The 19010-nt window shown below is 36.1% G+C and overlaps 3 protein-coding genes and 1 pseudogene across 4 annotated transcripts; 2 read left to right on the top strand and 2 right to left on the bottom strand.

Moving 5' to 3' along the window:
- Positions 1 to 1017: 1017 nt before the first annotated feature.
- On the bottom strand, positions 1018 to 3445 carry LOC125197482 (cytochrome P450 CYP72A219-like). The gene is made up of 5 exons (XM_048096233.1): positions 3172 to 3445; positions 2847 to 3064; positions 2493 to 2737; positions 1909 to 2305; positions 1018 to 1521 (listed from the first exon to the last, which is right to left on the bottom strand). Exons 1-5 carry the CDS (start codon positions 3443 to 3445, stop codon positions 1096 to 1098), a joined length of 1560 nt encoding a protein of 519 aa, XP_047952190.1. The 3' UTR covers positions 1018 to 1095.
- A 1841-nt stretch (positions 3446 to 5286) lies between these two features.
- LOC125195513 lies at positions 5287 to 7622 on the top strand (annotated as a pseudogene).
- A 1008-nt stretch (positions 7623 to 8630) lies between these two features.
- On the bottom strand, positions 8631 to 11911 carry LOC125196866 (cytochrome P450 CYP72A219-like). The gene is made up of 5 exons (XM_048095526.1): positions 11638 to 11911; positions 10814 to 11031; positions 10096 to 10340; positions 9524 to 9902; positions 8631 to 9180 (listed from the first exon to the last, which is right to left on the bottom strand). The coding sequence occupies exons 1-5, from the start codon at positions 11909 to 11911 to the stop codon at positions 8755 to 8757; spliced, it is 1542 nt and encodes a 513-aa protein (XP_047951483.1). The 3' UTR covers positions 8631 to 8754.
- A 1885-nt stretch (positions 11912 to 13796) lies between these two features.
- On the top strand, positions 13797 to 17875 carry LOC125191603 (3-hydroxyisobutyryl-CoA hydrolase-like protein 5). Of its 2 annotated transcripts, none has more exons than XM_048088994.1 (16): positions 13797 to 13958; positions 15152 to 15228; positions 15318 to 15401; positions 15483 to 15551; positions 15643 to 15706; positions 15786 to 15859; positions 15942 to 16025; positions 16108 to 16192; positions 16278 to 16363; positions 16603 to 16724; positions 16813 to 16873; positions 16941 to 17039; positions 17126 to 17227; positions 17314 to 17355; positions 17435 to 17541; positions 17612 to 17875. In XM_048088994.1, exons 2-16 carry the CDS (start codon positions 15196 to 15198, stop codon positions 17649 to 17651), a joined length of 1152 nt encoding a protein of 383 aa, XP_047944951.1. In that variant the 5' UTR covers positions 13797 to 13958; positions 15152 to 15195; the 3' UTR covers positions 17652 to 17875. The 2 variants fall into 2 exon arrangements, with proteins under 2 accessions (XP_047944951.1, XP_047944952.1); XM_048088995.1 differs by lacking the exon at positions 13797 to 13958 and adding an exon at positions 14036 to 14091.
- Positions 17876 to 19010: the final 1135 nt, after the last annotated feature.

Here is a 19010-nt window from a genome sequence, read left to right as displayed (position 1 = left end):
GTGACATGCAAGATTTTCCTTAATTTAGTTGAAACAAATCTTGACATTGAATTATAGGGTCATATTTTACTTACGATTCTTATTAAATATGTGTGTTACCGGATTTAATCGAATACTTTGGGCCTAAGTTGATTTCAGATTAGCTGGGCTCGAAGTCTCAATATGGCCGGTGGGCTCGTGTATAAGAAAATCAATAAAATCAATAATATATTGGTTGAGGAGAAAACGACTTACAAAGTTACAATAAAATATAATATAATTAATTATATTATAAATATAGGATTACGTTAAGATGACAATCCTTTTCAAAGTGACAACGTACAACATTAGAGACATATCCAGCAATATTCATTAGTATGCGTTCACAGATTGCATGATAGTAATAGTGGATTGCTGTGTAGATTGTTGAGTATAGTTGTATAGGCATAGAATGTTTCTGTTTCAGTGCCAGTATATATATAGACAGATTGCTTTTTTACACCATTATTTTGTTTTATAGCTAATACAGCAATACTCAGCACTCCACACAGCAATCCACGTAGTACTATCATGCAATCTGTAGAAAACCATCTAAAACGCTTACTATGATATTGTTGGATACACCCCTAATATTGCTGGATAGCGTGCCACGTGGCAGCACGAGGTTGGTGGTATGTTGTCACTCTAACTATGGTGGCACCCTAATGCTCCCCAATATATATATTTACTATACATATAAATATATTTGGTATTCATTGTAACATAATGATGCTTGTATGTAACGTAAATCACAGTATGCCACAATCATATGAAAATTTATATTGTTATAGTTATGAACTCTTACAATGAGGTATTGTATCATACTAAAAATCACGGTATATGGAACATTCAGTACTTTAAATATTGGGTCCGATATGTTTGGCATACAGATATTCATTATTTTTCCACACCCCCAATAGTGATTGATCTAAACACTAGAGATAATTAAGATTTCATTCATCAATACTCAATAGTTTTCTTCATTGATAAAATCATTATTCAAAAGTAGTAATTACTCATTACAGACATAGATGACCAAAGACACAAATAAACAAATACACAATGACAAACACAACCTCAAATCTTGGTAAGAATCAAGTGCGCTCCATGCTGAGGCTGGAGGCTCACGACCGTAAGAGGAGCGTGCAAATACGAAGGCGACAACCGGAACGAATAGTTCTGCAGAATGGTAGCCATAGTCATCTTCGTCTGCAGCATCGCGAAATTCTGCGCAATGCAGCCCCTCGGCCCCCACCCGAATGGCAGGTAGGTGAGCTGGCCCTTTGTGGCCCCCGACACGCCCTGCGCAAACCTCTCCGGATTGAACTCTTTCGCGTCAGGTCCCCACGTCTCAACATCGTGATGAAGTAGTAGCACTGGCAGCATCAGCTGCACCCCGGCCGGTATGGTCACCTTCCCTGACGCGTCAGCCTTATCAGTGTGACGCGCCAGCATCACTATCGGCGGGTACAGCCTCAGAACCTCGTGCAAGATCATGCCCAACTGCACACCTCTTTAATATTAGAGACTATTTAACATTATACATATATATAGTACGTCTGTTCACAAAAAATAATTTAATTTTTTATTTTTGTTCGTCCACAAAAATTAATCTTTTTCTATTTTCAGTAATATAACCAACGGCCCTTTTTTTATCCTACTTTACCAATTTTAATTAAAAGTCTCTTTTGTCTGTTTCCTACTTTACCAATTTTCATTTAATTATGTGTCATCCACTACTAAGAGAACTTTAGTAGTTATGGACGGAGGGAATATTCACTTAATTTTCATTTAATTATGTGTTTTGGAATTATGAACAAAACGAGGATGGTGTTCACGGATGCAAAGCATATAAGGTATGCGATATAACATTTTTCGATAAGTACTCACAATTTTAAGGTGGTTAAGCTCTTGGTAGTCGGGTTTCCTCGTCCCGAAAGCTTGCAGAACCTCGTCCCTGGCACGGGTTTGCCAGTCCTGGTTCTTGCTAAGTAGAATCATTGTCCAGGAGAGGAGAGCGGCCGAGGTGTCTTGGCCGGCAAAGAAGAAGTTCTTGCACTCTTCCATCACATCCTTCATGTTCAACCCGGACTTGGCTCCGTGTTCTTTCATTTCTTTTGCATTCGATTCCAATAGTATTCCCAACAAGTCTGCGTCTTCCTTGTTGCCATCTTCTTCACTTTTGTTTGCTTCTTCTTCCATTCTTTTGCTGATAATGCTGCAAAATATCGATTCAATTTCTTCAGTGAGTTGCTTCAGTCTCCTGTTTGCTTTCGTCGGCATGTACCTGTACCAGTTCATTATTATTAAAAAATAGTCTCATTTGTGAACAGTACGACTTTTAATGAACATTTGTTAAATTGTGAGAGAGAAAGGGAAAATGTGGTGAGAAAATTCTCATAAATAGAAATGAGACTAGTTTTTGCAGACATATCATAATGGAAAAATGACACTATTTTTTGTGGACGGCATACCTCCATCCAGGAAGGTAGAGAGAGCGATTAGCCTGCAAGATGCATGCGGCTTGCTGTTTTTGGAGGCGGGCGATCTTCTCTCCGTTGTCATTGCTAATTCCAAAAGCAGCCCGCGAAACCACATCAGCCGTCATAGCCTGAAGATAAGGCCATACGTCCAACTCTATCGATCCATCGATCCTTGGGATTTCGTCCCATTTTCTCAGCATAATACTGCAGCTCATGTGAAATGATCCCACCATATTCTGCTCATGCACATAACAATTAATTGTTGTCATCAATAAAAGTAAATATTCAAAAATAAAATACTTCTATTTCCTTAGCCAAAAACCATATAGATGAATGAAACCCTACCTTGAGTTTCTGGACATGGAAGGCTGGATTGATCAATTTTCTATGCTTGGTCCATTCATCATGCTCAAGCATCACCAGTCCCCTCCCAAGCATCTTATTCAGTGGGCTAGTCGGCATCTTCACGAAGGCATAATTCTTCATCAAAACATCTCTTACGGATTCAGGCTCCGAAAGTATCAGTGCCGGCCTTGGCCCGAACCATACAAAGCTTTTCTTACCTGCCAAGATTTTATACAGTGTTATTTTATAAGTTAAAATACAATAACAAAAATTAATTAATATTTTATTTTAGAAAATGTGTCAGTCTGAGTGAGACATGTGTTACCATGATTCTTGAAAGCCGCGTAGAAAATAGGGTAAACCCTAGACACGATATCGTTCGTGAACTCCATGGATTGGTTCTCGGCATTTTTAATGATGGCGGCCGAATCTTTGAGGTCACCAGTCATCAGCCGGTAAGGGTTCCCGGCAAAGCCCTGGCTGCGGAGGTGGTTTTCGAGGCTTTTGGGAGTGAACCAAACCCAGTTCAAGAATTTCCAAACATAAAAGAGGGAGACAAGAGCACAAGATATCAAGAGAGAGCATGAGAAAAGCTCCATATTTTGTGTGGATTGGTTTTGAAGTGAGGAAAAGAGAGGTTCATTTGCTACATTTATAGATGTTAGAGTTGTAACTGAAGCTTTTATCCTTCAATTAAATAGACAATTGGGCATACACGAGATAGGACTATTTATCCAATAGTGGATCACATGTTAATTAGTTACACCTATGATAAAAAAGGAATATGCTGGTTGCGATGCGGATTTAATTTGAACTAGTAGGTATTACTACAAATGGATAAAACAATTCGTGTTAATTTTACTTTTATAGTTAATTTGAAGTAGTAGGTAACGGCGGACACAAGTAATGGTTTTTTTTAATTTTAGTTTTATAGTTAATTTTATCGGAATCATACAAAATCATGTTTACGTTGAAATTTTCGGTCTAAAAATACTAAGGGCTTGTTTGGTTTGTTGTCACGATAGTTGAACACATAACACAAATTTCTACAAAGGAATACAACTATAGCCACAAAATAAGATGATTTCTACTTTTTATTTCCTATTTTTATGCAATGAATATCTGATTGAATAAGCAAAAGATGATTTCTAAGTAAAAATAATGCACCCATTAAAGCTGAAATAAATTATCTACAAATTATAATATATGAATTTAAGTCGCATTTTAAATAATGAAATTTTGTTCAATTAGTACCATTTTTTAAAGTACAATGATGTTTTTAATAAAACAAATGTAATTTTTTGTAAATCAATGGAAAACTTTTCTTAAATAAGCCAAAAGATAATTTAAAAATAATATAACTATCAAAAGTTGAAATAAAGTATACATAAATATACAAATATAAGAGAATGGATGAACGGTATCTCGAGAGATGGATAAGAGAGCATCATTTTATTGTTGCACATTAAAGGAAATGTAACTGACTAAATGAAATAGTACTCCCTTCTTCATGACACATGAAAAATAAATGAATTTAAACTTTACAACTATTTGCCTACTTTATATCCATTCAAGAATCCACCTTTAAACAAACATCATCGTGTTTCTCTTCTATATTTTCCATACAAAATCGAAGCTAATTTGGTTTTATTAGTAAATTTCTCTTCTATATTTTCCAAATTATCATCACCTTTCATTAACCTCATCACATCTTACCCAAAATAATAGATATGGAAAAATTAACAAAAATATACTAATAAAAATTTAATTTTTTTCAACATTTTTTCTAATTTTTACAAAATGATTAGCGTGTAATTTATTTTAAGCTGATTCATATTTAGAAATTAATTTTTAATCTAAAATATTTACTTCCTCCGTCCCCCATTAGGAGTCACACTTCCGTTTCTGCACTCGTTTTATAAAAATGATAATAAATAGTTAAAGTGGAGAAATGGTAAAGTAAGAGAGAGAATAATGTAGACTTTTATTATCCACTTCTCCACTTTACCATTTCTCCACTTTAACTATTTATTATCATTTTTTTAAAACGAGTGCAGAAACGGAAGTGTGACTCCTAATGGGGGATGGAGGTAGTATAATATTCAATTATATATATATACAACTTTTTATGTATATTTATCACTAGTACCCTTGTATTATATGCATTGACAATTCACTTTTATCAAAATTCATGTCACAGTCAATTTTCTTGTTAACAGGTGTAATTAATGATCACATTATCTACTTTGGATAAAAGAATCTTAACCAATAACTTATGTCAAATTTCGTGTCGCATCCACTTTTCTAGAACATGATTTACTATGGATATCCAATCTTATCCCGTGTGTGTCCATTTGTAGCTTCAGTTACAACTCCATCATCTATAAATAACTAATCAAACTTCTACCTTTCTCATCAATCCATATCCAAAACTCAAAATATGGGGCTTTTCACATGCTTTCTCTTAATTTCTTGTGCTCTTATCTCACTCTTGTATGTTTGGAAATTCTTGAACTGGGTATGGTTCACCCCTAAAAGCCTCGAAAACCACCTCCGCCGCCAAGGCTTTGCCGGAAACCCATACCGGCTGATGACCGGAGATCTCAAAGAGTCGACCGCCATCTTAAAAAATGCCAAAAACCAATCCATGGAGTTCACGAACGATATTGTGTCTAGGGTTTACCCTATCTTCTACGCGGCTTTCAAGAATCATGGTAACATACGTCTCACTCAGACTGACACATTTTCAGTAATTAAATATTAAATATTTTTTGTTACTGTATTTTAACTTATAAAATAACACTATATAAAATCTTGGCAGGTAAGAAAAGCTTTGTGTGGTTCGGACCAAGGCCGGCTCTGATACTCTCGGACCCTGAAGCTTAAGAGACATTTTGATGAAGAATTATATGTTTGTGAAGATGCCAACTAGCCCATTGAATAAGATGCTTGGGAAGGGACTGGTGATGCTTGAGCAAGATGAATGGACCAAGCATAGGAAATTGATCAGTCCGGCCTTCCATGTCCAAAAACTCAAGGTAAGTCATAGGAAATTGAAGTGTTTTTATTTGTAAACGTTAATTTTATTCATAACAACAATTAATATTATGTACATGAACAGAATATGGTGGGATCATTTCACATGAGCTGCAGTATTATGCTGAGAAAATGGGACGAAATCCCAAGGATCGATGGCTCGATAGAGTTGGACGTATGGCCTTATCTTCAGGCTATGACGGCCGATGTGGTTTCACGCGCAGCATTTGGAATTAGCAATGACAATGGAGAGAAGATCGCCCGCCTCCAAAAACAGCAAGCCGCATGCATCTTGCAGGCTAATCGCTCTCTCTACCTTCCTGGATGGAGGTATGCCGTCCACAAAAAATAGTGTCATTTTTCCATCATGATCTGTCTATAAAAATTAGTCTCATTTCTATTTACAGGAATTTTCTCACCACATTTTCCCTTTCTCAGTCATATTTTAACAACTGTTCATCAAAACTCATACTGTTCACAAATGAGACTATTTTTTAATAATAACGAACCGGTGCAGGTACATGCCGACGAAAGCAAACAGGAGGCTGAACCAACTCACTGAAGAAATCGAATCGATATTTCGCAGCATTATCAGCAAAAGAATGGAAGAAGAAGCAAACAAAACTGAAGAAGATGGCAACAAGCAAGACGGCGACTTGTTGGGAATACTATTGGAATCGAATGCGAAAGAAATGAAAGAACACGGAGCCAAGTCCGGGTTGAATATGAAGGATGTGATGGAAGAGTGCAAGAACTTCTTCTTCGCCGGCCAAGACACCTCGGCCGCTCTCCTCTCCTGGACAATGATTCTACTTAGCAAGAACCAGGACTGGCAAACCCGCGCCAGGGACGAGGTCCTGCAAGCTTTCGGGACGAGAAAACCCGACTATCAAGAGCTTAACCACCTCAAAATTGTGAGTACTTGTCGAAAAATGTTATATCGCATGCCTTATATGCTCTGCATTCGTGAACACCATCCTCGTTTTGTTCATGTTTTCAAAACACATCATTAAATAAATATTGGTAAAGTAGGAAACAGAAAAAGGTGGTTATTAATTAAAACTGGTAAAGTAGGTTATAAAAAATGTGGTTGGTCATATTACTAAAAATAGAAAAAAATTAATTTTTGTTGGCGAACAAAAATTAAAAAAATAAGATTATTTTTTATGAACAGACGTATATATATAAATATATGTTGAATAGTCTCTAATATCGAGAGGTGTGCAGGTGGGCATGATCTTGCACGAGGTTCTGAGGCTGTACCCGCCGATAGTGATGCTGCGCGTCACACTGATAAGGCTGACGCGTCAGGGAAGGTGACCATACCGGCCGGGGTGCAGCTGATGCTGCCAGTGCTACTACTGCATCACGATGTTTAGACGTGGGGACCTGACGCGAAAGAGTTCAATCCGGAGAGGTTTGCGCAGGGCGTGTCGGGGGCCACAAAGGGCCAGCTCACCTACTTGCCGTTCGGGTGGGGGCCGAGGGGTTGCATTGCGCAGAATTTCGCGATACTGCAGACGAAGATGACAATGGCTACCATACTGCAGAACTATTCGTTCCGGTTGTCGCCTTCGTATTTGCACGCTCCTCTTACGGTCGTGAGCCTTCAGCCTCAGCATGGAGCGCGCTTGATTCTTACCAAGATTTGAGGCTTAGTTTGTCTTTGTAAATTGTTTGTTTCTTGAGTCATCTATATATGTATGTGGTGAGTACATATTGCATTTTAAAGGTTTTCAATAATTGTACAAAAGAGAGAAAAATGAAAGATTGAAATTTGTGTCGTATGCACGTGTCCTTTTTATCAAGTTATTTATATATTCTCACTTTCGAAATACTAGATGAATTAGCATATTATCATAAGTGCTGATGTTGATCCTACAGGAGACTTAGCTTATTGTTGTACGATTTGGCGACGCCGCTACACTCTAATACTAGGAACAAAAATTAGTTGCAAAAAATATGAACATGGAACAAGTACTAATAAATTTCAAAAATAAAGGAAACTAAAATTTGACTTGATAAATACTCCTTATAAAGGTTCATTGGGAAAATGTTATCTAGCTACTATGTCAATGTGTCAAGTTAAAAACAATTCTCCATTATTGAACCTCCAAAAATATGACTGCTAAATCGAAATGAGGCAATTAAGGTAGCTGCTATACACTCTAAATGCAAACTGAAAAGGGTACAACTAATTAATTAGGAGTCATGTCACTTTTCCTCTAATCAATAGATGAGACAATTTTATGCACATATACTCACCTTCCACTTTTAACAATGGGGGTGTTGAATTTGCAAATTAAATGTAAAAACAAGTTAGAGCATATATAACAACTAAGGTGCAGTTTGGTTGTTATAAGAAATTATCATATGATATCATCTATTAAATTGTAAGATTATTTTATTTGGAAGAGTAGCTATGAGTAACTTAATTTTGATAACTTTAAGTAACTACTACCTCCGTCCCTGATCAATTGTCAATCTTTTCCATTTCGGTCATTCCCTCAATATTTGTCACACTTCATTTTTACCATAAATGATAAGTATGTCCTACATTCTACTAACTCATTTCACTCACATTTATTATAAAACTAATATAAAAAAGTGGATCTCACATTACACTAACTTTTTCAGCCAACTTTTTTTAACATTTCTTAAAACCCGTGCACAGTCAAAGAGTGACAATTAATCGGGGACGGAGGGAGTAATTAACTTTAGGATATTAAAAATATCAATACAATAATATGAGTATGTCAACGCAATTTTGAATTACTGAATCGTCACAACCATAAATAATGACATAAACAAACAAACAAACAAACAAACACAACCGAAGAACCCAACAAATGTTACGATCACAAACTCAACCTCAAATCTTCGTAAGAAACAAGGGCGCCCCATACTGAGGCTGGAGGCTCACCACTGTATGAGGAGCGTGCAAATACGAAGGCGACAGCCGGAACGAGTAGTTCTGCAGTATGGTAGCCAGAGCCATCTTCGCCTGCAGCAGCGCAAAGTTCTGCGCAATGCAAACCCTCGGCCCCCACCCGAAGGGCAAGTAGGTGAGCCGGCCTTTAGTCGCCTCCGACACGCCCTGTGCAAACCTCTCCGGATTGAACTCTTTCGCGTCTTCCCCCCATATCTCCGGGTCGTGGTGCAGCAGCAGCACCGGCAGCATCAGCTGCACCCCGGCCGGTATCCTCACCTTCCCTGACGCGCCATCCTTTTCAGTCAGGCGCGCCAGCATCACTATCGGCGGGTACAGCCTCAGAACCTCGTGCACGATCATGGTCACCTGCACGTGTCTCACAATCAGTAGTCTTATTTTTCTATTTTAGTCAGTTTTCAAAAATAAGCCTTTTTCTATTTTTATTAATATGATAAACTACTTTTTTTATCCATCCCACTTTCTATATCCTACTCACTATTCAGTTTCCACTAACAATACGTTAATCATATTTTCAGTCTTCAACTTTACCAATTTTATTTTAACTTATAAAATTAACAATGTTAATAATAATTTTTAAAGTATTAGAATTAAACTAAATGTATTACATAAAAAAACAAACAGCGGTTAACGTGGATTAAAACGAGAGTGGTGCTTATATAAAATATGCAGCATAACATAAAATACTCACAATTTTGAGGTGGCTTAGCTCTTCATAGTCGGGTTTCCTCTTCCCGAAAGCTTCCAACACCTCGTCCCTGGCACGGGCTTGCCAGTCCTGGTGCTTGCTAAGTAGAAGCATTGTCCAGACGAGGAGAGTGGCCGAGGTGTCCTGGCCGGCGAAGAAGAAGATCTTGCACTCCTCTATCACATCCTTCATGCTCATCCCAAACTTGGCACCGTTTTCTTTCATTTCTCGGGCATTCGATTCCAATAGTACTCCCAACAAGTCGTTCGTTTCCCGGACACCGGCTTCTTCTTCCATTCTTGCAGTGATAATGCTCCTAAATATCGATTCGATTTCTTCAGTGATATTCTTCAACCTCTTATTTTCTTTCGTCGGGAAGTACCTGCACCTCCGTCCACAAAAATAGGTCTAATTAATGAGGAGCATCACGAATTTTAATGTACAATTGATACAGTAAGTAAGAAAGATAGAAGGTTATGAGTAAATTTTTATAAATAGAAATGAGATTACTTCTAGTGAAAGGACAAAATAAAAATAAAATATTAAAAACTATTTTTTGTGGACGAAGAGAGGACCTCCATCCAGGAAAGTGGAGAGAGCGATTGGCTTGAATGATGCTCTCGGCTTGTTGTTTTTGAAGGTGGAAGATCCTCCCTCCCTGATTGTAGCTACTTCCGAAAGCAGCGCGTGCAATCACGTCGCTCGTCATCTCTGACAGATAAGGCCATACGTCCAACTCTATCGAGCCACCGGTCGTTGCGAGTTCGTCCCATTTTTTCAGCATATTGGTGCAGCTCAAGTGAAATGATCCCACCATAAGCTGAGCAGAGCAAGAAAATAAAACAACATGCTAATATATTAATTTTTGAATAAAAGTTGCTTGCTCAAAACCAATTATTGTTATAAATGAAAACGAAAGTACTACAAATAATTATATTCTTGTGAAAAAATCACTTTGATTAAAAGTAGTTTTGGTTATTCTTAAGAGAATATGTGGTTTTAAAAAAATTTGGAAAAAAAATTAAAAATTGAATAAGTTAAACCGGGTTGAATCTGGATTCGGGTTGGATATGACCGACACGTAAAGAATGCACCTAAAATAATAAAAAGACTAAAGTTCAAAATTGATCATCTGCAGAGAAAACCTTGTGTGATATTTTTTTGTCCAAAATAATATGTTTGATCCATATTTAACGGTACTATAAAAACAATTCATCGCGAAAAGGACGTCGGTCCGGTTACGGTTCCATTATCCTCAGAACCGAAACCAGAACCGCCGTAGGTAGGACACACCTTTAGTTTCTGAACTTGGAAGGCTGGATTGATCAATTTCCTATGCTTGGCCCATAATTCAGTCTCAAGCATCACTAGTCCCTTCCCTAGAAATGAAGTCAATGGGCTTCCTGGAATCTTCTGGAAGATATAATTCTTCAACAAAATCTCTCTTACAACTTCAGGCTCAGTTATTACCAGTGCCGGCCTTGGTCCGAACCACACAAAGCTTTTCTTACCTGCCAATCAATTCCCACCATTTTCATAAAATCTCAATTGATATAGAAGAGATAATTGTCATTTAAATTATCAAATTTAGTCGAATTCCGATTGATAAGAAAGGTTCTAGAGATGGAATATTACAATGGGTTAATTGACTATGAAATCAGAAAACTTTGGTCAAACTTTGTGATTTTATAGGCTATTAACTCTAATAAAATAACAATTTTAAATTTTTTTACACTATGTCGTCCGTGTATAAAATGATATCTTTTGATGATCAAAACGATGTGTTTCATTAAAATAAATATTTTCTTTCTTATTATTCCATTTCGTCCCAAGAAGATGTTTGTTTGGCACTGCCTAATGAAATAATTGTAAGAGAATAAAATAGGAAATAAAATAAAGTAGATAAATGGTGTAAGAGAAATTAAAATAATTAATTTTTGCCAAAAAGACTCTTTTAACTTAGGATGTCAATGATTAGTTTCCTATTCTAACTAAACATTATTTTAAACATCACCAAAACCATTGTTTGTACATAGAATCGTACAATTAAGAAAAATTGAAACTTATTTATTTAATATTCTATTTTTAAATAGAATAATGAGTAGGAGAGTAAGTACCAAACTTTTGGAAAGCTCTGTGGAAGACAAAATAAACCCTAGGCATGATATCGTTGGTGAATTCCATAGATCGGGACTGGGCGTTTTTGGCGAGGACGGCTATTTCTTTGAGATCTCCGGTCATCATCCGGTAAGGATTTCCGGTGAAGCCTTGGCTGCGGAGGCGCCTTTCGATGCTTTTGGGGGTGAACCATACCCAATTCAAGATCCTCCATATGTACAAGATTGAGACTAGAGCACAAGAAATCAAGATAGAGCATGTGAAAAGCTCCATCTTTGGGGTTTGAATTTGAAGTGAGAGAAGAAGAGGTTGAGGTAATTATAGATGGTGGAGTTGTAACTGAAGTTATATGTGTTGCATTAGTGATTACACTTGTACAAGCTAGAGAAAGATTCATATGTTCCACCTGTCATCTAGGATAGTCATGGCTGATTGGGCGTAACACGAGTTTTAATAAAAATAATTGATATATTATTAGTTTAGAAAACATTTTAAGTTGGGTATAATGGTGGACACGAATGGATTTATTTTATTTTATATCGAGGATAATATGTTGTGAGGTTGTATTTATAATTGTAGTACTAATAATATAATGCTTCTTCATGTTGAATTGTAATTTTGTTCGAGATGTCTTAATTTAGTTGGGTCATTTCTCTTTATGACGAAAAATGAACATTAAATCAATTTTACTTTGTTTACTTTTCTATTTTATTTTCTTTAAATCTCTAATATTATTGTCTCTTCTTATTTTATCTTCATTTATTCTTATTTTATCTTCAAATTTGTATGTCAAAAAGAAATTCTCCAACTAAATTGAGATGAAAAAGTGATAGGAGTACTAATTTTTATGGACATAAAAAATATACTCTCTCCGTCCCATTAAATATGCAACACTTGCTTTTCGGCACGGCATTTTGTGTGGTGTTGTTTTGTGAGTTAATGAAGAGAGAGTAAAGTAATAGGAAAGAAAAAGTATAGAGAGTATTATTTTCATTTTTAGAAATGTTTCATTTTTAATGAGACAGACCAAAAAGGAAAATGTTTCATTTCTAATAAAACGGGGAATGAAACATAAGGAGTACTTCTTCAGTTCCGGCTTTAATTGAGGTGGTTCTTTCTTTTGGTACAAATTAAGAAAAGGTTCTCTACTTTTTATTTCTTTTCATTCGAATTCACGAGAAGAAAAAGTGGGTGTGAACGTGTTATATGGAGTTGTAACTGAAATATAGTATCTCAATTTGACGTGGATGAATTTTGTTTTATTAGTATTTTATTTGAAGGGGCGGTTTAAATTATGAACAATAGTCATTGAATTAATTCCAATGTATATTTAGTATCTAAATGGGCCAGAGAAGATCCCGGGCTGGTTTTATGATTTATTTGATATTGGGCCTTTTCTAAGAGTCCAACATCTTTACGAAATTACCGATATTGACAATAAGAGAGTAAGAGAATGATGTTCACGTTACTGTATCATTATTTATTTTATGCATTTAGTTTTGTGTACCTCCCTTCGTCCCAAAAAAATATGCACCCATTCCTTTTCAGTTGTCTCACAAGAATATACATTTTTTTAATTTTGGAAAGTCTTTTCTCTTTAATGAGGTGGGACTCATTTTTCACACAGTACTTTAGTTGCTTTTTATCTCTACCTCTCTCTTACTTTACAAATTTTATATTAAAATTCGTGTCGAACACAAAATGCATGTTCTTTGGGGACGGAGGGAGTACATATGAAAATTTATTATTAATAATATTAATTATTATAAATTTAAAAAATCATTAAAAGAATGTATTAAACTTTAATTTTCATGTAATTTGAAAATTTTTATATCAATGATAATATTTAAATATTAAAAAATAAATAAGTAGCAATATAGTCGAAGGGGTCCGTTACAATGCTAACTTTTCTTAAATTGGTAACTTGCTAACTCATAAACGCAGAGTATTAAAAATATCAATACGATCATATTAAAATATTATGCTGACATTTTAAATACCCAGTGTATTAAAATATTAACTATGTTTATATTAATATTTTAATATTTTATTATTAATTGAAGAAAGTTAGCAATGTCACTAGTCGAAAGTCGAAACATATGTCAAGAGTATATATATAAAAGCGGTAGTAGGTAGGACAAGGAAAATAGGAAGAAAACATTCACTCACCAAACTTGGATGCTGAGACCACTAAAATCCCAACTACCACACTCCTATTCTCATATCATCAGCTTTTATGATCACAGCAGTTTCTCCTCAATTCGTCTAAACAAGTGTTCAGTCAAAGAGAGCCGTGTCAGAATTTGCCTTTTATAATTCTGTGAGTAATTTTTCGCTGAAATAATCACGAGTTAAATTGCACTTCATTTTGGTGAAGTGGGTCATTTTTTTTCTTGATTTTCTACTAGTTTCTTGATTTTTGACACATTTTAGCTGACAAAGATTCAATCTTGGTACACTGATTTTGCACATTCGACTGCTTGAACTTTTTTCTTTTTTCTTTGACTGATGAATTATTTTCTAAATTGAATTATTTTCACGATGTTTTATGTTTGTATCATGTTTATTGGTTGGACTGTGATTGTGAAGGATGAGATAGCTGGAGTTTTTTCACAGTTATAGTTAGATTTCTTGAATTTTGACACATTTTAGCTGTCAAAGACTCAATCTTGATACACTGATTTTGCACATTCTACTGATTGAACTTTTTTCTTTCTTCTTTGAGCTAAGACTGATGAATTATTTTCTTAATTGATGTCATTGCTTGAGCAGTTCTTTGTTGGGAAGATATTAGACAAAAGGGATCATGAATTCATGATGTTTTATGTTTGTATCATGTTTATTGGTTGGACTGTGATTGTGAAGGATGGAGATGGCAGGGGTTTTTTCACAGTTATAGTTAGATTTCTGATTGATTAAATTGACTGAAATTAGGAAGAATGCTGTCTCTTTTTTATTGTGCTTGAAGTATGTAAGGATAAAATGTACAATAAATTACCAGTCTTGTGATTGTTTGGTATGAACATGTTCCTGATTTGTGTTAGATTGTCCATCTATTGATGGTTGTTTTTGTTTCCATGGCATTGTTTAGTGAATAATAACTCTTTTAACGAGGAAACGTTTGGTTTCTGCTTTGCTTGTTGATAGTCCTGTTTATTGAGAGGAATTAAATAACTCTCTATGATACATGTGTTCCTTGCGCGTAGATGTAAGTGAAGAATATTAGAATGGCGTATCAAGACTCGTAATTTGCTTTTTCTTGTGTTATGGGTACTAATTTCCCAACCGATCCTTTGAACATATTGAAGCTATGCCACATGATTGTTCCTCAGTCTTTCTTGGATTTATACTGCATTGTACAGCCGGCAAACGTGGTCTAATTCACTCTGTGCTATATGTATATTGTAGTTTAGTGTCTTTGTTATAGACTTATACTTATGTATACACATATATACTTACATATTCCCTCGATTTGTGAATTCTGCTTGGGCTTAAACCTTCTGAAAACTGTAGGTGTTTCCTCTCTTATCTTGTTGAGTAAAGCCGGTGTAATTTCAATGGCACAAGTGGCTGTAAATCCAGATGAAGAGGTACACTAGTCTCTTATATTGCACATTAGTCTCTTCTTTCAGTAATTACCGAGATTCGTTAACTGTTGATATCTGAATGTCTTGCTTAGGTCGTTCTAGGTGAGGAAGTCGGCCATGTAAGAGTGATCACCTTGAACCAGCCTCGACGATTGAATGTTATTTCATTTGAAGTGGTAACTTAAGGAAATTAAACCTTAAATTCCTTTTTTTTCATTTGAATGCTTTCCTAAAAAAAGTCGGATAAATTGGACTAGGTTGAGTTGCTGGCGAGGCTATTGGAAAAGTGGGAGAAAGACGACGACGCAGAACTGATACTAATCAAGGTCAGTTCATAACCAAAACAGTGTAACTAACTGAAATAATTTACCTAAAAAGCCAAGATTTTTAAGCTCAAAGCTTCTCGTATGTCTGTAGGGATCTGGCCGGGCTTTCTCAGCTGGCGGGGATCTTAAAATGTTTTATGATGGAAGAATGTCGAGTAAGTGGAAAAACATTCTTATTCTAGCTTTTTATATATCTACAAAACTGATAGAAGTTTACCTTTGTTCGTTTTCCAGAGGATCCGAGCCTTGAAGTGGTGTACCGAATGTATTGGCTATGTTACCACATCCATACATATAAGAAAACACAGGTTTCGGTCGAAACTCCCTACATATTAGTCAAAAATTTAGAATTAATGGTAACACTCACTAATTTATTATTGACTGTGTAAGGTTGCTCTAGTTCATGGGATTTCCATGGGTGGAGGTGCATCCTTGATGGTCCCAATGAAGTTCTCCGTCGTCACAGAAAAAACCGTGTATAATCAATCCTTCTCTTCCATTTACTCTATACTCGCATTTGGATATTGATGATTTCGTTTACGACACATTGAGCTAGGTTTTTGCAACTCCGGAGGCTAGCATTGGCTTTCATACTGATTGTGGTTTTTCGTACATCCTCTCACACCTCCCCGGGCATCTAGGTGAGTCGAATGATCATGTATGATCGATAAATTAATTAAATAAAGATCACTTTTTTCAAAGTGTGACTAATTTGGAATTGCTTAGGGGAGTTTTTGGGCTTGACCGGGGCTCGGCTGAACGGCGCAGAATTGGTTTCAGCAGGGCTTGCTACTCATTTAGTCCCCTCCGAGGTTAGATAAGTTAAATAGGACTATTTTTGCACCAATCATCTCCTCATCTCCCGTGCTGAAAATCGATCTTTGCACGTTTATTTTTTATTTGCATGATGTGAATGTAAGCTCGGGGAATCTCTTGATTCTCACGTTGAATTTGAAACTTGAAAGACGATCTCAACTCTTTAGAATTTAGATCTTTTCTGATTTTCACAGCATCAACTGGCTGACTCTGTTAAGAAACTTTCTGTTCTTAGAAACTCCCGGAGCTACAGAGTCGTTTGATGAGTCTAAACAGTGGTGACGAGCATGCTGTCAAATCTGCAATCGAGGAGTTCTCCACGAGTGTTGAGATTGACGAACAAAGTATCCTGAACAAGTAATGTCTTACACTCTTCGCCTTCGTATCGAAAGTGAACTGGTCATGTTGAAATATCCGAGGCTTTATACTTGTGGATTTATCGCAGGAAAGCAATCATCGACGAGTGCTTTGCCAAGGATTCTGTGGAGGAGATCTTAATATCATTTGTGAGTGATTTCAAGAATGTTGTATTTGTATCGTGTAGATTACTTAACGATACTCCCCGTTTCCCAGGAAGCTGAGGCGAGCAAAGAAGGGAATGGCTGGATTGCGCCGTTCCTTAAAGGCCTCAAGAGATCATCACCAACCGCATTAAAGATAACACTACAGTCGGTAATGTTTCTCCAAACACTAGAGTCGGAAATGTTGCTATGTTGTCTTCTGCTCGTATTCGTGACAGTGGTTTTGATTGTGCTCAGATTCGCGAAGGGAGGAAGCAAACACTGGCCGAGAGCATGAAGAAAGAGTTCAGGGTCACGATGAACATTCTTCGAACTGTGATATCCGGTGATGTTTACGAGGTACTTGTGAGATTCTTTCGATTTCTCGATGATTTCTCGGTCGTCTACTCATTGCTAAATGGCATTTTGCACCATTTCTTGTAAAGGGTATTAGAGCTGTTACCATTGACAAGGACAATGCACCCAAGGCAAGTCTCTCTCTCTCTCGTGTCCATTCCACACCAAACTCAGTCCTTCCTCTTTTTTCTTATGAAAATGTGCCTGCAGTGGGACCCACCGACCCTTGATGCCGTTGAGGCAGAGAAGATCGAGCAGGTGTTCCAGCCGTTCGAAGAGGATTTGGAGCTCAATATTCCAACAGGAGATGAGTTCAGGTAACGAAAACCTTATGGCTTGAGTCGCGGCTTCAACTTCAACTCATCGCGTCTATAACTCGATTTTCAGGTGGCAAGGAAAATACGAAGATTCGCCATATGCAGCGTAAAGGAGAGATTCGCGTCTGTTTTCTTGTTTTGTTTTGTTTTGTTTTGTTTTGTTTGTATATCAGTATTATCTTGTCTATCGTACCGAATGCCACCATAGACTAATAATAGCCGGCCCAAATGGGTAGCCCGATTCCTTATTTGGGCCGGCCCATTGGGTTTGAGCTGAATTGAGATCCCTTGTTGTCTGATCATAATTAGATATTCTTGGAAATTTGTCATTTTATAGTAGGGGACTAAAACTTTTTTGCTCAAGATTATCCATCTGATTATTGGGAATAAGTTCATTTCACTAATAAAATAAACAACATAATCCGTTTGCCGTCCTTGGTGAAGCAAACAAATTGGGGTAGTACACACATTTGTGGGTCCAAAGACAACTATTGTGTAATATAAAAGGACCAAAAGCCCAACGTCATATGGTATATTTTAATTAGAGAAAATAATGGTGTAACAAAATTAGCCTATCAACGAATCTTTCTTTGTTGGATTTTTTATCATCCTTCTTGTTATGCAACTTGATTTTGATTAGGTTTGGTTTCCCTATAACATTTTATAATGTTGATCATATTCTATGTCATCAATAAATACTATAGTACAATTTTGTCACATATATTGATAGTGAAATAGATATATAAAGTCATTCCTATAGTTGTTACATAGAGATTGATAAATGATAATAGGTTATACAATACCCATCCGTCCCATTTAAAATATCTCATTTTTGTAGTACACCTCTAAGAAATAAAAATAACACTCTATCCACTTTATTCTTTGTTCAGAATAAACAAAACAATCCTGCATCAAAATTTATACGGAAAAAAATGTTTCACTTTGAAGAAAACGAATGGAGTACAAAATAATTTATTTTCGATATGAAATATAGGTTCTCCTATTTATTATACGACGAGCCACACTCGTGTGTGCTCTGACTAGTTATATGTGTGAGTTAGACCTTGTCGAATGTAGGTGAGACCTAACCTCTACCGGTTTTTTCTTCTTAAAACATTTAACTTTTATTTATACACCTATATAGACGACGAGGGTGGAAAAAAATGTTGAAATCTATTATGCTAAAAGAACCTTATTTAATGTTCCCCTACCACTCAGTGGTGCATATTTCCTTTTGCGACAATTTACTTGACTTTATACTTTTCTAAATATGAAAACAACACTCTTTACTCTATTGTTTTCACTTTATACAATACTGCATAATATCTCGTGCTGAAAGAAAAATGTTAGGATTTAAACAAGAGAGAGAAGTACATATACATAAATTATTACTGCGTTTAGACAAAATCAATTGAGAACTCAATGCAAAACTATTAGCTCAAGGACCTAATTGCTATTCAAGAATTGAA

This window comes from Salvia hispanica, chromosome 6 (genome assembly GCF_023119035.1).
Source record: "Salvia hispanica cultivar TCC Black 2014 chromosome 6, UniMelb_Shisp_WGS_1.0, whole genome shotgun sequence".
Classification (NCBI taxonomy): Eukaryota; Viridiplantae; Streptophyta; class Magnoliopsida; order Lamiales; family Lamiaceae; genus Salvia; species Salvia hispanica.
Note: the sequence above shows the minus strand (reverse complement) of the source record. Positions and strands in the feature narration are given on the sequence as shown.

Coding starts and splice junctions, on each gene's coding strand:
- LOC125197482 (XM_048096233.1), bottom strand. CDS start 3,445: ATGGAGCTTTTCTCATGCTCTCTCTTGATATCTTGTGCTCTTGTCTCC. Junction 2,738..2,846: donor TCCATGTCCAGAAACTCAAG/GTAGGGTTTCAT, acceptor GTGCATGAGCAG/AATATGGTGGGATCATTTCA. Junction 2,306..2,492: donor CTCTACCTTCCTGGATGGAG/GTATGCCGTCCA, acceptor GAACTGGTACAG/GTACATGCCGACGAAAGCAA.
- LOC125196866 (XM_048095526.1), bottom strand. CDS start 11,911: ATGGAGCTTTTCACATGCTCTATCTTGATTTCTTGTGCTCTAGTCTCA. Junction 10,341..10,813: donor TCCAAGTTCAGAAACTAAAG/GTGTGTCCTACC, acceptor TGCTCTGCTCAG/CTTATGGTGGGATCATTTCA. Junction 9,903..10,095: donor CTCCACTTTCCTGGATGGAG/GTCCTCTCTTCG, acceptor ACGGAGGTGCAG/GTACTTCCCGACGAAAGAAA.
- LOC125191603 (XM_048088994.1), top strand. CDS start 15,196: ATGGCACAAGTGGCTGTAAATCCAGATGAAGAG. Junction 15,229..15,317: donor CTGTAAATCCAGATGAAGAG/GTACACTAGTCT, acceptor TGTCTTGCTTAG/GTCGTTCTAGGTGAGGAAGT. Junction 16,193..16,277: donor ACACCTCCCCGGGCATCTAG/GTGAGTCGAATG, acceptor GGAATTGCTTAG/GGGAGTTTTTGGGCTTGACC.